The sequence below is a fragment of the Myodes glareolus genome, chromosome 18 (genome assembly GCF_982192425.1).
Source record: "Myodes glareolus chromosome 18, mMyoGla1.1, whole genome shotgun sequence".
In the NCBI taxonomy this organism is placed as follows: Eukaryota; Metazoa; Chordata; class Mammalia; order Rodentia; family Cricetidae; genus Myodes; species Myodes glareolus.
The window spans coordinates 18,158,589-18,175,916 of record NC_142043.1 but is presented as its reverse complement, the minus strand read 5'-3'; the positions used below and the strand labels follow the sequence as shown (position 1 = coordinate 18,175,916).

At 38.8% G+C, this 17,328-nt stretch overlaps 1 protein-coding gene across 1 annotated transcript in view; it reads right to left on the bottom strand.

Moving 5' to 3' along the window:
• Positions 1–5,206: 5,206 nt before the first annotated feature.
• Positions 5,207–17,328, bottom strand: part of Tfap2d (transcription factor AP-2 delta) — a 48,574-nt gene continuing 36,452 nt past the window's right edge. Inside the window, exon 7 of the mRNA XM_048445823.3 lies at positions 5,207–7,782. Within this exon, the coding sequence (XP_048301780.3) occupies positions 7,563–7,782 (220 nt within the window). The 3' untranslated portion in view covers positions 5,207–7,562. The remainder of the gene's footprint in view (positions 7,783–17,328) is intronic.

Genomic DNA, 17,328 nt, shown 5'->3' with positions numbered 1-17,328 from the left:
TAGATAAAAATAATGGGCTAACATAAGTTATAACGACTAATAAGTAGCCTGAGCTAATGGGCCAATCAGTTTTGTAACTTATGGAGATCTCTGTGTTATTTTCTTTGGTGCTTGCTGGTTGTGGGGTACCGGGAAGGACAGATTTAGAGGACTGTGTATGGATAGCTGTCAATTTGGATATATAAGAAGCATCAATTTATTTTCTAAGATTTAATTTCTATCTTTGTCTTTTAAAAAGATTTACTTGACGGATGTACACTAGAATTAATTCTAGCACTTGGGAGGCAGACTCTTTGTGGGTTCAAGGCCTGCTTGGTCTACATAGTGAATTCCAGGACAGCCCCAGCTGATAGTGAGACCTTGTCTCACAAAAAACAAAACAAAAACCAGAGAGAGAGAGAGAGAGAGAGAGAGAGAGAGAGAGAGAGAGAGAGAATTTCATTTTATTTATTTTTTACTTGTGTGTGGGCACTCATGTGCACTCCTGTGCTCTTGCACATGTATGAGCCATGTGTATGCATTTGCAAGAGGACAGAAGGAAACATCGGATACCTTGAAGCAGAGATACAGGTGGTTGAGTTCAGGAATGGTAACCCAGCTCTTCTACAAGAGCAGCAAGTTCTCTTAACCTCAGAGTCATCTCTCCAGACCTCATTCTTGCTTGCATTTTGTTATGGGCACCATACTTCAGTATATGGTCTGACACCAATAAATGTACAGACAGCACTAAATGAACACAAAGGGTATTAAAAAAAATAGAACACATGCAGCCAGGCCAGACGATAGAACAGGAATTGTAGGATCAAAAAAATATTATGTGCATGTATGAATATTATGTAAAGTATTTTTTATATTTTTGAAGAATCGCTGTACTTTAGTGCTTTGACTGGAAGGTCAAAGCAGCTGAATTCTGATGGCGGCCGCAGCAGCAGTAGCAGCAATGATAACAAGGTAGACCTTCCAGCAAGAGGTAAAGGCAGGCAAGCAGCAGAGATTTATTTTTTGTGCTGCTTAATATCTGGGCCACCCATTTGAAGGTAGCAACTGTTGTGAGGAAGGGGCTTCTTCTTTCAGTTGATACTTCCAAATACCCACACAGACCCACCAAGGCATGTCTTTCTTCATTAATTCTAGGTCCTATTACAGTGACAATCAATCTCATCCATCACTGGTGACATTTATGTCCCAGAGGTGGGTGGGAAGGATTTATATAGCTTTAAGAAGTGTGGGCTCACCCAGAAAGAGTTTCTGTTATTATTGACTTCTAGAGATAACCATCCTTCTATACTATATATTGCTGAAGCTAGAAACCAGTATATATTATGTCATAATACTTCTGCAAATGACTTCTTTTATTTCCAGTTTTTTAAAAAAATTTCCTTTTATTAAAAATAGAGTTTCAATGCCAGCTGTGGCAGCTCACGCTGCTAATTTCAGCACTCAGTAGGCATAGGCAGGTGAATTTCTGTGAGTTTGGGGCCCATCTGGTCTACAAAGAAAGTTTCAGGGTAGCCAGAGCTATTATATAATGTAACCCTTCTCAGAAACTCAAAATTCAAAACCCACCTCCCCCTAAAAAAAGCATAGATTTTTTTTCTCACATAATATATCCTGTTTATAGTTTTCCCTTTCTCTGCTCATCTGGACCTACCCTTTTTCTAATGTTCATCAGAATAAAAACAGTCTTCTAAAGGATAATAATGACATGTAATAGGACAGAACAAAAATCAAAACACTAGAATGGTGCAAAACAAACAAACAGAAGAAAGCGAGCCTAAGGAAACCACAGAAACAGATATAGATGTACAGACTCACTCATTTACATATTCAAGAGTCCATAAAAACACTAAAGAGGGCAGACAGTTGTGGCACAAGCAATTAATCTCAGCACTCAAGAGACAGAGGCAGGCGGATCTCTGTGAGTTTGAGGCCAGCCCGGTCTACAGAACAAGCACTAGGACAGGCTCCAAAGCTACAGAGAAATCCTGTCTCGAAAAACAAAAACAAAACAAAACAAAACAACAAGAAAACCTACTAACATGGAAGTCATAATATATATGCAAAGGACCTGTAGGGTAAAAAGAGAAAATATATATAAATAAAATAAAAAGTAAAATTAAGACAATATTTTCAAAAGCGTCAACAAGACATTTGAGTTCATTTTCTGTTGGTCATCTGTTGCTGGGTATACAACTCACCCTTAAGTGTTTGTTTTCCCAGTGAGACTCCCTTTCAGAAAACTAAATTTTCGTTTTCTTTCTATTAAATTTATTTTTGGTTTTTCATGGATATCAATCTGAGATAACTTCTAGGTTAGAACCCCCTCTGGGGCAGACCCAAGCAGGCCCTGTGCATGTTGCTTCAGTCTTTGTGAGTTTATATGATTTTTGGTCATGTGGCCTTGGAGGGCCTTGTTTAACTGAGAATCTCCATCTCCTCTGGCCCTTGCACCCTTTCCACCTCCTCTTCCCCATGGTTCCCTGAGCCCTGAGGGGAGGGACCTGATGGAGACATCCGATTTAGCACTGAGCTCTGTGATGTTTCTATTCTCAGGCTGTGCGAGTATTTGTGTTGGTTCCCATTTGTGCTGTAGGAAGCTTCTCTGATGATGACTGAGCAAAGGTTTAATTTACAAGTAATGCAGAATGCAATAATTCAATTTATTGCTATGTAATTTTAGGCTAATCATAGTATTAGGTTTTGCCCTAGGTTCCTGGTCTATCTAGTCTCAGATTCTTAATTACCCAAGCTATGTCAGATATGGGTTCCATCTTGTAAGGAGCCGTCCAGATATCACCATTACAATATGGCACTGGTGGTCCTGCAGCTTGGAAGTAAACAAATCCTTCTTTGGCAGTGCTGGGTGGGGCTGAGCGCCCTTTGCTTGTACATGTGCAATTGAGCCTTGCTCCTGGCCAATCCCGAGGCTTCGGGCATCAGCAGACTGGTATTCACCAATCAGGGAAGTACCCGAGTTCCTTCAATCTATATAAGCAGATGCTGCTTAGCCTTCGCTCTCTCTCGCTTCCTGTTCTCCTTTCAACCAAGTGGCTCCAATAAAGTGTGATCAGAGAAGAATCCTCAACTCGTGGTCGTTCTTGCTTGCTGGTCAAGCAGCGTGCCACACCATCTCATGGAATGGGCCCTGAGTGAAATCAGGTATTAGCTGGTTTCTTGCATAAACTCTGCCATCTTGTACTAACATATCAGAGAATCAATGGTACTGAAGTTGTTTAAAATCCCCCTTCCCCTCTTTCCCAAATCACTAGGCAATTTTCCGGTCTTTGTGTCTCTGTGCACAGTATAACTGTCCTTTTGGAATAAGCCTTTCAACCCTAAGTTACTGAGAGCCTAAGGTAGTGTTATTGTTTGGGGTTCTGGAGATTTAACTCAGTGCCTCTGAGATGACAGGTAAGTGCCCTAACGTTGAACCATATCTCAGTCCTCGAAAGTGGAAAACTTGTGTAGAAATTTGCCTCTTGTTGCCTGCATTCTTTGTGTTTGAGTTATAATTCTTTTCTGAGATAGGGTGGCCAAAATCTCTATTGCTGCCCAATAGAGGAAGCAGGTAGGGATAACCAGAAAGAGGAAGTGAGTCTGTTGACACTTGCACAGCATCCTTCCCTAAGTGCTTTAGTGTTTAAACTCCCTCCCAGACAGCATTTCTTTGTCCTTATTTTCACATTTCCTCCTTTCCTGATTACAACCATTTTCTTTGATTTTGTTCCCTGGCTCCAGCTTCTGTTTTCCAGATGTTAGACAGCTTTGAACTATAGTATTCTGTATTTGCTTGTGTATGGCACTCACTCCCCAGGTTTCAAAGACTGGTATCGGTCACACAAACTTTGATAAAGTTCTGTTTCCCTCAGGATCCCCAGTCTTTAGAAGATAATTTGCCATAGAAGAGGCTTCATAGATTGCAAGAAACTGATCTGTAAGTAAAAGTCAACGGTCCAAATTTTAAGTATTGAAGAGAATAGCTAACATTTACATAGCACTAATCTTTTCTTGTTTGGAGATAAGCAGTTCTGATAATAATTCTGGGAGTATATGACTGTTAATATCTTCATTTTACAGAAGGGAAGAGTCAAAGGTACAGAAAAGTCCAACAATTTGTTCAAGATCACACATTGCGAAGCAAAGAACCATTGTTTGATCCCAGGTAGCTTGGCCCCAGAATGGTGACGTCAGTCTCCTCTCATACGTTGGCTTGCCCTTGCTAAGAAGATTACAGAATCATTGTTTTGGTCCAATTTATAAAATTTCTTTCATCTAGCATGCTTACAAAGAAACACATAGGGGAGAAAATAAGAGGAATATGGATTCTATTTTTTAATTCATTAATACTAAGGATAATTTATTGACATATTTATCTTGGAAGCACCAGGTGGCAAAGGGTGACATTCTCATCACTGTTACCATCAGATAAGGATGCTTGCAGCTCAGCCTTGCCTGTGACATACCCCTAAGAAAGAGGAAGCAGAGAACCTGCAAGGCCAAGGAGGAATTCATCCAGGGATAAGGAATCTACAAAGAAGGCAGAGAGGGCACGGATCAGCATTTCCCATCGCCTGATCTCTCCAAAGACAAGAAGAGAGTAACTCAGAGTTTTTATTTACTTTTCTAGAGCCACCAAACTTAAGTCCAATGGTAAATCTAATGAGACAGCCACAACTGTGACATTTAAACAGCTGCAAAGCAAAGCATGTCTTCATGTAGAAACTTAACTGACTCCATCAAGTTGAAATGTTAAGTTCTTATTGTTTTCGTAAATTTAATAGGTTTGTCCAATTGTTTTTTCGTCCGAGTAATAGTTAATCTGAATAGGCTCATTTTTTTTTACTTAAAACATGGAAAATCATATTTTTGCTACTTATCCTCATTTTAAACTATGAAAATATTTTAACTTGATTTTTATTGAAAATTTGATATCTAATTAGGTTTCCATGTTGTTTCATATTAAACATATCTATATGTAACGAATGAGATATCATGAAAAGTTTTCATTATTCCAATGAAATTTAGCCACAAATTACCATGGGGGAAGGAAGGAAGCTCAACTGAAACATTGAGCATAGAAAGAAAACATCAAAACTTAGGAGGTCCTTTGGCCCATTTTGGACAAAGAACAAACACACATTCATTTATTCATTTATTTAAAAAGTGTTGATTACCTATTATATACAAGGCAAAAGCTGGTATTAACAATGTCTATTGGAATATGATAATAAATGATGATTCTAAACAGGACCAGTCCATCAACTCATTTATGTTCTCATGGCTGGTTAAGTGAAATGATGGGTGTTGTCCATTAAGGCTCTTAAAACACCCGCAATCCTGGTAAGTAAGAAGCACTGTAGTTGCAGTTACATTTTGTTTCAAGGCTAATAAGTAGCAACACCCCACTGAGGTGTTCAGAACCCAAACTAGTTATAACTAAGGGTGAAGAAGTAGACTGGTAACATAAGCCAGACCTAGAGTTCCAGCTGATGATTGGTGAACAGTTGGCATGGTGTGTAACTACATCAAGTACTAGGAGTACGCATTTCAAAATGCCATATTAAATACACGTGTATTATTAATACTAAATGGGATAAAGAACAAATAGTGTGGAAATTTGATTGAGGAAATAGTAGTCCACATTATCTAGATGTCACTGTCCTACCACTTGCTAAACTGGAATATTTACCATTTCTTGGTGTGTGTATTTTACAGTATGGGAAACTTGCCACATGCGTTCTCTTATTTTCTCATGAAATTTGGAACTGTGGAAGAATGTTGGCTTTGTTTTATTTTTATTTTATTTGAGAAATTAAAGCCATGAATAGTGGTAAAATTTGAAAAATGGAACTAAACAAATGAAATCATAATCTTTTACCTTTACATTTTTTATTTTAAGCTCTTCTACTGTATTACTATAAGTCTCATTGTTATGGAATTCCTCAGCATGTCTGCTGCTGTATACATTTAATCTAAACACTTTAGGTTTTCAGTGGTTATGATTCTTTTCTGTACAAGACTCAAGATAACTGTTTTAAGAATTATTGTCAGGTAAAAATAGTTTCTTTGATTCATACACGAAAATTTCAGATATCTCATCTCATTAGCTATAATGCTAATATTCTCCATGAAGTTATAATATGGCAGAGATTTTTAAAATAATTGAAATATGTTAACGAGAGGATAAGATTTTCATGCTATACTAGGTGTTGAGTGTCTACACATGAAGATAATTCCTTTGTTACATAATGATCTATGTTTTTATTGGCCTATATAGAAGTTTAATTGTTAACAGTAGAAATGCTAGAACAACATGATGGCAATCGACTCTCTTGACATATACAGGTTTATGTGGACCCAACATTCTTTCAATTATCCCTGGCCTTTGCAGCCAGGGACTTCTCATGTGTAGTATCTTAACTAAAAGACAAGAAAGCTATAAGAACAAAAAGGTTCAACATAAATGTCTTCTCTGGGATTATTCTGTTTGTTTTATTTATTGAACATATCCTGGATGCTTTTGTGCCTCTAAAGGCACAAAAAAAAGAACATGTGGAACAGGGAAAAGTAGCAAGAAGCAGAAAAACATGGCTCTCGCTTCAACCACACAGTCTTTGACACCAGTATTTTAAAGGGACCCCAAGTCTCAAAGGCAGGACTTCTCAGTAAGTATTTCTTGTAATTTTCAGGCAAAACAATGTTGCATCCCACTGAGATCGCAGGAATGGCAACGCTCCCCTCTCCTGTGTCCAGATATCCCATATACTAAGTTCAGCGTGTCTTTGAACTGTAAGTTTCGCAAGGAAGAGTTCATCTCTCATCCCTACAGAGTCATATAAATCTTCTGAATATCTTCTTAGAAATGGGGGAGGGGGCCTAAGGGGAAAGAAATGGTAGATAGAAGGGAGACAGTTTCTGGAATTTTTAAACACCACCAAGGCACAGATAATTCAGTTATCTGGGGGTGACCAAATATTTAGAACCGCTGTCAGTCCACAGAACAAAAGTTCCTGACTGCCTTCGTCTGTTCCCCTAAACAAGTCCTAGTGGATGGATTTCAGATTGGCCTGTCTAATGGAAAGAGGCACTCTTGAGTGAGAGGGGGTTAAGTCAAAAATGGTTGGAGCTGCAGTCACTGGAGGCAGACTCCAGTTTGGTCATGTTCTCTGATCCCTAACTACATAGCTGGATTAGAAAGTGCATCAGTTACATGTGAAAAAGCATGTGCTGCCCCTCCAAAGTCCAGACGTGCTTGAAAACTGTGGTGTATGTAATTCAGAACAATCAACTACGTGCACAAAAGCAGTTTTATCATAACATAAAATTAGAAAGTAACAATTTCATCACACAGTTACACTGCTGTTTTTCCTTTTTTTCCATTTTTCTAGATTTGTCCTTTTCTGTTTCATTTTTTTAAAATTTCCATTTTGATTTTATTTTATGGAGGGCTTGGAGAGGGTAAAGATTTTGTCCACTGAAAATTAGTCACCCTCAATGATATATATTTTAGAAAAAAAATATGAGCAGCAAGACTCTCTGGAAACAGATTCTGTTTGATGTCGCTAGTCTGTCTTTTCTGTTTTGCCCTCTTTCACGGCAGCCTCTGAAGCTTTCCGCAGTGGGGCTTTCTCCGAGTTGGCATGTCCTTGGCCAGAGTCTGCTGCGCCACCATTTTTGTGAGTAGTGTGTTTTTCCAAGTAGTTAAGCATCTCACTGAGGACTGTTTGGAAAGTGCTCAGAGCTGCACAGATTGCTGGCGTCCCGAAACCATGAGTGATCAAACTGGAGATGAGAAGAAATAAGAAAAAAATAGGTGAATCATTTGGAACAGAAAAAAAATCCCTATAATTCATAACATTCCATTTGATACTGTGTTCTGCGATGTTTCTGTTTATTATGGAAAACAATACAATTTAATTAATCCCTTGACCTGTAAGATCAATAAGAAGCTTGCACTTTACTGAGACAAAGACTCATTGTTGACAGACTTTTTGTGTATATATTATCAGTAACTCTAAGTAACAGATGACTCGGTTCTTTATCTCATTAGGGAATAGATAGAACATGTGCATTTTTAAACAAGGATCATCTTGCTTCCCCGAGAATGTCATGTATGCATGTGTAGGATAGGTCACACTTGAGGAAGATAATTCAGGATATTGAGCGTAACTATTGGAGACTAGAAGGAGGATTGGCAGGTCAGGTAGTAAGGAGTGGTTGTAATTAGCGTGTCATATGCATCTGTGATATTGTTACAACAAACTATGTGCCCTTTTGTATAACTAAAATGACTCATTAAGAGAGAGTTGGCAGAGTGTGCCTGATAGCTGGTTCCTCTGACTTCATTCTTTCCTTTCATGGCAAGAGTGCCTTTCTAGGCATATACCCATCCACCTGAGGATTGTATTGTCAGTTTCTTCTGTACTGCTTTGAATAAGAGACCAACCTGTATGCAGTAGAATATAAATTAGATAGAGGTACTTCTCATTTCTTATATAAACACTGAATAGCCTTAATTTCTTCTTGAAGGATCTATGCACTACACTGGTGAAGATACTACCTTGGTGATAGAGACCGAAGGAGGTAGAAAAAATCTATATCTAGACTCTGAGATATTGAGAAATAAAGCTCTATCATATACAAGCTGCATTTTTTTGCCTTGGGAGATAACTAGGAGAAAGCAATGTGTGTGGGAAATGTTGTTTCAAACTCAACAAAAATACCACTTCCAATTATGAAAGATGTCTCTCACTGAATAAACATATAACTGTGCATTAACCCTCTTGTGAAGAAAACCATTCAGATTGCTCATTTGTGCCTAATTGTCCTGAAGAGATACTGTCAATTTTTTCAAAGCTTGTATCTTATAATAATAAAGAATACACGTGTTAGATATATATATATATATATTATAACATATAATACAACATAGTGTACATATGTATGTATGTATTCTATATCCAATACAAAGAACTACTAACTGTGTACAAATACAGGTTGTTAAAGTTATGATGGTGATGACAATAATAGTTTTTCATTAGATACTCCCTTCTTAGTATGTTACCTCAGCTAGTTACCACTCTTAAGAATTATAATCCTTATTACTAAAAAATGAGATGTTGAACAATACAAAGAGTGTGAGTTAGCCTACTGACATACCTTAGACAAAGTGCTAATAGGATTGGCCATATTGAATGCCGATGACGTCAAACCATGAAAGTGGTGAGGGTGACACTATAGCTATAGTGTCCTGGCCCCATTATAGTGCCATAGTGCCCTTTATTCATGCATACAACTGTGATATACTCATTGACAAGAGTAAAATTTTTGCATGTCCTTCTTGCTGTTCTAGAGATTTCCATCATCTTTGGGATAGCTTGCAAAATTTACCCTGTCCTTAGCTGACATTAATATATGTTGAAAAGGAAAACCATGCTTTGGTCACCGATAATTTAGTAACTAATAATAGTCAAGACTTTAAGCTATTGTTTGCAATAAAATTTATATTAGAACGTATCACTATACTTCAATCAAATATGTATGTTTTTGCTGCATTCTCTTATGCTGAAAACAAGGCAAACTTATTTAATTCAATTTCTACAAAGAGCCAGCTTCAGGAAAAACACATGATAGGAGATATAACAGGAAGTGTGGATGGTAAATGGAGTTGTTGAAGTTATAGGTAAATCTATTATGGTGGCACTCAACAAGGAGATCCTTTTGGGCTAGACAGTTATCCCCAAGAATAAAAAATACGCGCGTTTTATTTATAATAGCTGAGTTACAGTGTTTAGTGTCACTACGGGTAAATGGTAAACTTAACAGCCAGGATTGGAACTGTGAACATGATACTGGCCTCATTCTTAGTTCTCTATCTGTGCCACCTCACATGTCCTACCTGTAACATCAGTGAGAAGACATGGCTATTTTTAGCATACAGGTGAACTGAGACTTAGAGGATGTAGCTAAATAATTTGCCTGAGAAACCAGATATTCTGTATTTTGTCCTTCTCAGCCTGAAGGCATATTTTACTCCTTTCCTTTGAGAAATTTATTTGTAATGCATTCATTTTAATTAGCTACATCTATATCTGTGTACCATGTACTTACAGTGCCCACAGAGGTCACAGAGGCACTGGATCTCTTGGATGGAGCTCTAGATAGTTTCCATCAGTCATGTGAGTCCAGGGAACTGAACCTAAGTCCCTGAAAGATCAATGAGTGCTCTTAACCTCTAAGACAGCTCCCTTTCCTGATAATGGTGGAAGCTCTTTTTTTCTGAAATAATTTTGTCCTGTTCGTTTTGCTATCATCCTTCATATGCCTGTAATCCAAGTACTTGAGAAACTGAAGCAGAAAGATTGAACGTTTAAGGAAGCCGGTGTCACATAGTAAATTACTGTCTCCCACAGATATAAATAAAATACAGACTAAACAGATATGGTTCATGTTCTAAAAAGAACTGTCATCAGGCTAAAAGATAGGATTTTTTGTGGGATCTTCTTCCTGTGTTCAGAGAATGCAGTTGGCATTAGTTTGTGATGTCATCTTTGCCCTCAGTTGAGAATAGCATTTTCAAAATCTTCATATGGAAAACCAGATGGTGATGGCACACACCTTTGTTTCCAACACTTGGGAGGTAGAGGCAAGTGGATCTCTGTGTTTGAGGTTAACCTGGTCTACAGAATGAGTTCCAAGACAGCCAAGGATACACAAAGAAATCCTGTCTCACACAAACACAACAACAGCCACCACTTCCCATTGTCTCTGGTCTTAGACTCTTAGTGATTTGAGAAAATTATTAGAACTCCTAAGAGAACAATGGTCTGATTAGAACACCTATATTTTCCCCAACTCTAAGTTTCAGAGTAGGGGTTTCCTTTTTACAATCTAAAACTTGAAGAACTTGGTGCAAGCTGAAAGTTCCAACTTTACAGAAATGCCTGCGGTCAACTGCACAGTTTTCAACATAAACAGTGTACGTTCACTGTCAGTTTCCTGCATGGAAATCAATGTGAAAATTTCATTGCTACCTTAATCAACAGTATTTGTTCATCACTGCATGAGGCAATACCAGCTGCAAGGTGCTGGCACCTTCCTAGAGGTTTCCAGCAACATTTATATAGCTAGAAAATTAAAGTGATACAATATCAACTTAAAACTTCTCATGAAATTATATATATAATTTAGAATGATGGACAGGAGTACTAATACCCTCATATTATTCTGCTGGTAACCTCTAACAGAGGCAGATGGGTCTCTGTAAACTCAAGGTCAACCAGGTCTACATAGAGAATTTCAGGCCAGCCAGGACTACAAAATGAGACCTGACAGGACAAAAAAAAATTATTATAGCAATTTTTATAGAACTTATTACATGTAACTTAGCCCACATTTTCTAAAACATATCATGAGTTTCTCTCAGTTTTGGGTTGTTTATTTTTCCAGACAATGTTTCACTGTGTACCCTTGACTGTCCTTAAGCCTCACTCGGTACCCCAGACTTTGAACTCAGAGATCTGCCTGCTTCTGCCTTCCAAGTGCTGGGGTTAAAAGCATGGGCCACCACTACCTAGCTTATGAGTATTTGTCTTTTATCTTCATTATTTCTCCAAGATCCCTTAGCTACTTCCTGTTCTCCATAACATCCTCCTGCAAACTTTCTTCCTTTCTTTTTTTCTTCCTTCCTTCCTTTCTTTTCCTTTCTTTCTTTCTTTCTTTCTTTCTTTCTTTCTTTCTTTCTTTCTTTCTTTCTTTCTTCAGTGACTGCCAACTGCAGATGGGTTTTTAATAGCTTTTTTTTTTCAGGCTACAAAAATTGCTGAAAACAGTACATTCTGTTAGGCTATACACCAGGAGAATGAACCAAAAGGAAAAGGAAATAATCATTCAGATAGATTAAAGCTAATTTAATTTGTAAGATTTCAACTTTTTCTTTTTGACTGTAGTGGACGTTGAACCCAAGACATTTCAAATGCCAAGAAAATAGTTTGCAGTGAGCTATATCTTCACCTCCAAATTTCCATGTAGAAAATGATTTGAATGCACATTTCTCTTTCCCCCACCTTCTTCAGGTGTCTGAGAAGGCTGAAGTAAAGTGTGGATTGTTATTGCTACTGTGCTGTTACACTATTTTGCATCATTCTTGAGTGTTTGTTTACCATGGATCTTGTGATTCCTAGTGCTGTATGTGGCTGCTGCTTGTGCTTTTGCTTATGGGAGGTGAACAAGCAGCAAGACAGCAAGGGAAGACCAGCTTCCCGTTGCACTCTCCCCATACTTCCTCAATGAAGACCAAAACTGAAATGCAGTCTGAGGCCCCGAGTGTGCCCTTTCAGGTACAGTACTAGGTGATGTCTGCTTGAAAAGTGCAACTTGCAATCATGGGAACAACAACAGGGCACTTGTCTTGGGAATAGACCCCAGGAGAAACCTGCAAAGGGTTCTGGGTCTTCTCTGCCAAATTGTCAATGTAGATGAGGTGTTTATTTGATCTGGAATCAACAGAGCATTTAAATACAGGCTGGGGAGAGAGACCCTAGCTCTGGGGAAAGAACTGGGGGCTTACTTTTGCTATAGTTTGAGGGATATTTATTTTTTGTAGCCTAAACAAGAAATCAGAAGACAGGCAAACACCAGCGGGTGATACTTACTCCTTCCATACATTATCTTATCTTATTAAATAGAATTCGATTAAGGTACATAATGAAGGTATTTGGTTTCCTGGTGGCTGGTGGTGGAGAACCACCCAACGCTGCTCATTACAGTGGCCTTGGCAGCACTCACGAGGACGCCATGACTTCTTAAGCTGTTTCTTCCCCTTCAACCATAAACACACATTAAAAAATTACCTTGCCTGCTCATTTCATTTTGTGGATCTTACCCTAGAGATCCTGACTTAAGTGGTTTGGGATGAGATTCAAAGTATCAGTACTTAAAAAACTATTCCCCTACAACTTAAATGCAGCAGGGGAATTGGATATATCTCCCTAGGGCTAAAGTACCCTCTGGGCTATGTCTTCTTCAATGTCTTCAGTTTTGCCCCAGAACAGCTGCAGAACTTCAGTTCCAGGGAAAGCTGGTAAGTACAAAACCTTTACGTGATCAAGTTTTAGAAACAGGGAGCTAAACAGCACTTCAGCTTCAGAAAAGTCAGAAAACCAAGGACAGGTGATGATGCATTGCAACAATTCTGTATGGGCACAACAGACAAATGCCCTTCCACCAGAACAGCTAACAAACACTTTCGAGAGCCTTCCTGTGAGACCGGAACTCTAAAAACTCACTTTGGAGGTAAGCTCCCTGGGGGGAGGTCAGTCAGATTAGGAGATGAATGTCCTGCTGCCACTGTAAGGCCACACTTCAGCCTCTTAATTGCCTTCTTCATTTTAAGAAAGAAACGTAAATAATTTAACATAGATTAATAAAAGGAGGACTCCACGACCGCTCTTAGGTGCTAACTAAGCTAACGCCTTTGCCTGGTTCAAGTTTAAGCTCGCATTTTTGATGGTAAAAGTCCTTGTAACTGTAATACAAATGCAGGCCTCAGTCCTTACGGGCTTCTCTTTGCACTTGTCCATGACCCTCATTTTGAAGTTGAAGTTAAAATTAAACGTCAACCCTTATATAGAAGTTAATGTGGAAAATAGGACTTTTTTCTTCCCAATTCAGACTGATGATTCCTGGTACTCTTTAAAAATAATTGCATTGACTAGAAGACAAATTTCCCCACACAATTAAGTATTTCTTTTTCTGCGCATACACGCTTGAGTGCTGCAGCTCATGTGTGTATGTCAGCAGACGATTTTCTGGCATTAGGTCCCTCCACCATGTGGTACTGGCAATGGAATGCAGTTATTCAGGCTTGGTGGCAAGCCCTCTTCTCCACTGAGCCCCCTTGAGGGCCCAAGAACTCTTTGAAGAAGGTTTGAGAATTTTGTCTCTTGTCTGCTAAAATTAGCTGTATACTTTATGATGTCTTGGTCCCGGATTGAAGATTTTAAACAAATTCTCCACTGTCCTATCACAAGAAAACATAAAAGCAGCAATCATAAAATGTGCGCACTTAAGGCTCCGAGGACGAAAGTGAATATGCTCACGGCAGGACTGGGACTGTTCTCTGCTTATATTGTCAAGAGGGGAGCACTTAGAACATGGCAGTGCCGTTGCCTGGGATGCCCGTCAGACACGGAACACCAAAGGGAATGAGAGTGAAAGACACGAGGAGCAGAATCTTGGGACGTGAGAATTAGCTGTTTGTACAAACCGGAAGTAGGAAGAAATTGACTGTGTGAAGCCCTCCAGGAGACAGATGTTAGAGGGAGAATTCTATCAATGGGAGGATGACGTTTCTATTCGGCATGTTAGATGTAGAAGAGCAGGCTGTCATTAAAGTTTTCAAGCCTGCAATGGATGACAGCCTGACAGCAATGCTGCGGAAAAGATCTGAATGTTGAAGGGGAGTCAGAAATGGAAGGGGCCTCCCAACACAGAGATCCAACCAGGACGCCATATTCGCCCGCAAAGCACGTCTCTATATTTTCTAGTTCGGAAGCATAACAGGAGTGGTGCAGGAGTCCATTTCTGAAGACAGAGAGGCGTCAGCAGATGCTTTGACTTATACTGAAGAATTAAATGTGTCTATCACTTCCTTTCCACAGCTCGTGACCCTGGCAGGCGAACCCATGCTAGACATATCCAAGACCCAAGTGAAATATAATCATAACGTTTGATATGGGTTAGATAGAAGACAAAAGTCTTTTGGCCTCATGTAATTATCAATACTGTGTTCATTCTCTTCTTTATGGGTTTTTGCTTTGACTGATTTCCATTTTGAGACAGAGTCTTAGTAAGACCCATAACCCTGACTCACCTGATATTCACTATATACCCTAGGCTGGCCTTGATCACATGCCAGTCCTTCTGCGTCTGCCTCTTAGCTGCTGGGATTATAGATTAGAGCAACCATAGCCAACTCGGTATGAATTATTACTCGTTTCCATTAATTTAGAAGTTCCTGAAGAATGTGCCCATCACTCATCCTTCCCTTGCTCTCCACTGGCACGGTGGAGCAGAAGAGCGACTAACATTTCTGTTGGACAAGGTCAGTGCTGAGGAAGAATCTTCCTCATGTGTCTGATAGACTCTCCTCTCGGAGCTGATCATTAGTACTGTTCTAACGTCTCATTTATATGAACACATGTGCTCCTGTGACCTCATACTCAAGGAGATTATGAGACTATGAGACACGAAGAGTGGAGAGAGTGTTACAGTTTCTTTGGACCGTGAGTTCAGAAAATTCGGGCTGTGGTTTTGACTTGAGTTGTCTGCCCTCTCCTGGAAACCTGATGCCATCTCGCACTAATTGACATCACCAGGTCTGGAGACACCGAGTCCAAGGGAGTAGCCTGCAGATTTCAGTCAAATTGCTTCTCTTTCTGGAGGATGCTGTGGTGTCTGCTGTGTTCTATGACAGGTCTCACTGCTGGTGGGACTTGGGAAGTGATAAATGATAAATAAACCTGCCTCCTGTCATTTTGATGGAAACAAGTGTCTCCGAAGGCTGAGTCCTGAGAGCGGTCGCTGCTATTGTCACAGCTTTCCAGAGCACAATGATATGTCATCTGCTATAAAAACCAAAGATAGTTATCTCTACTTTACAGGGTCAGATCGCTCCCTGTCTTTGTCTAGATACATTCAGTCTCCGGAGAGTAAGCCAGAGCTCTCAAGATACTGAGTTGAAAATCCAATAAGGTATAAGGAAAATTAATGATCTGCTCCATGACTTTGATTAAACAAAAGAGTAATGTAGACAGATGTTGCTAATGACAGAATCCTCTATGCCTATCCAGTCTTGCTCTTTCTTGGCTCCTCTCCTAGCCAGTACTAAAAATAGTAGAGAATCAGACTCAGCAAATTGTCTGTGTTAACTGCAATGCTTTTACTCTTGAGCCCCATTTACATCACAGTTGCCACTTTCAGCAAAAAGCAACCAAAGAGATACTCTTGTCTAGTGCATTTTACCCAGACTATCAGCAAAATATTATATGCAGAAACTTTTAAATATGCTACTATCCAAGTCACAAATCCACACTGTTTTTACTGGCTCTTCTGAACAATGAATTTGTGTGCCAGAAGGGTGGTTTGACAGGTGAAGAACTCGCTGTCCAGCCTGCTTTCCATTCTGGGGAGCTAAATGATAGAAGGATAGAACTGGCTGCTGTAACCTATCTTCTGACCTCTCAGCATGCCATAGTGTGTGTACATACATGCATAATAAATATAATATAGTACAAAAAGCTTTATAATGTATTAGAATTATATTTCTTTCAAAGTATGAAGAAAATGGCTGAAATCCTAGGAGCATCTAAGTACTATGTTTCTTCAAACTTGCTATCAGATTTTGAAAAATAACATAAATCCCTAGAATTCCATTTTTTGACATATAGACTCTAATTCTTGAGTTTTTTTAAATGGAGATTAGCTGACAATTTTGCTATGAGGCCAAGTTTAAGGACCATAAACCATATAGTCTTTCCACGACTGGTCAGTGAGCCTACATATACTAACTTTTGTTAAAATATGTTATTGTTGCCTTTAAAAATACATGCAAAATGAAACAGTCGGTACATTTAAATCCCACTGAAGCTTCATCAAGAGCCTTCAGTCTGAGTTTTACCTAAAAATGACAGTTGTGTTTAAAATGATATAATTTTGACATGGTAAAGAACATAGCTGCACACTATAAGCTACTTATAGAAATTAACACAAAATGGATCAAAGATCTACATATAAGATCTGAAACTGTAAACTCTTAGACAGCATAGGAGAAAGATTCAAGACATTAGATTGAGCATGCATTCTCTGACAAAACACAGAAAGCAGAGAGAGTCATTGTAATAATACAAAGAAAACAGTCTACATTTAAAAAGTTTGTTTCAAGGACCCACATTCAATGGAGTGAAAAGGCGACCTTAGGAAGCTAAGAAAGAATTTGCAAGTTGTGTATCTAATATTTTATATATAAAAGGTTTTTGTAAAGATAAACAATGAAGTACTACAGGTCAGCATGGAATCAAATAATTCAATAATGAACCCGAGACTATTGAATACCAGTTTGTGACAAATAGCTAACAAACTTAAGAAAAGATGTTCGAACTCATTAGCCATTAGGAAGATGCAAGCTAAATGTGCCATGAAAGGGGATGATTATTAATGTTTTTAGGTAAACAGGAAGTGTTGGGAAGGATGTTGAGAAATGCAAAGCTTTGTGAAACTTGACTCCTCACATTTCTATCGGTAGATAATGGATACAACAGATGTAAGATT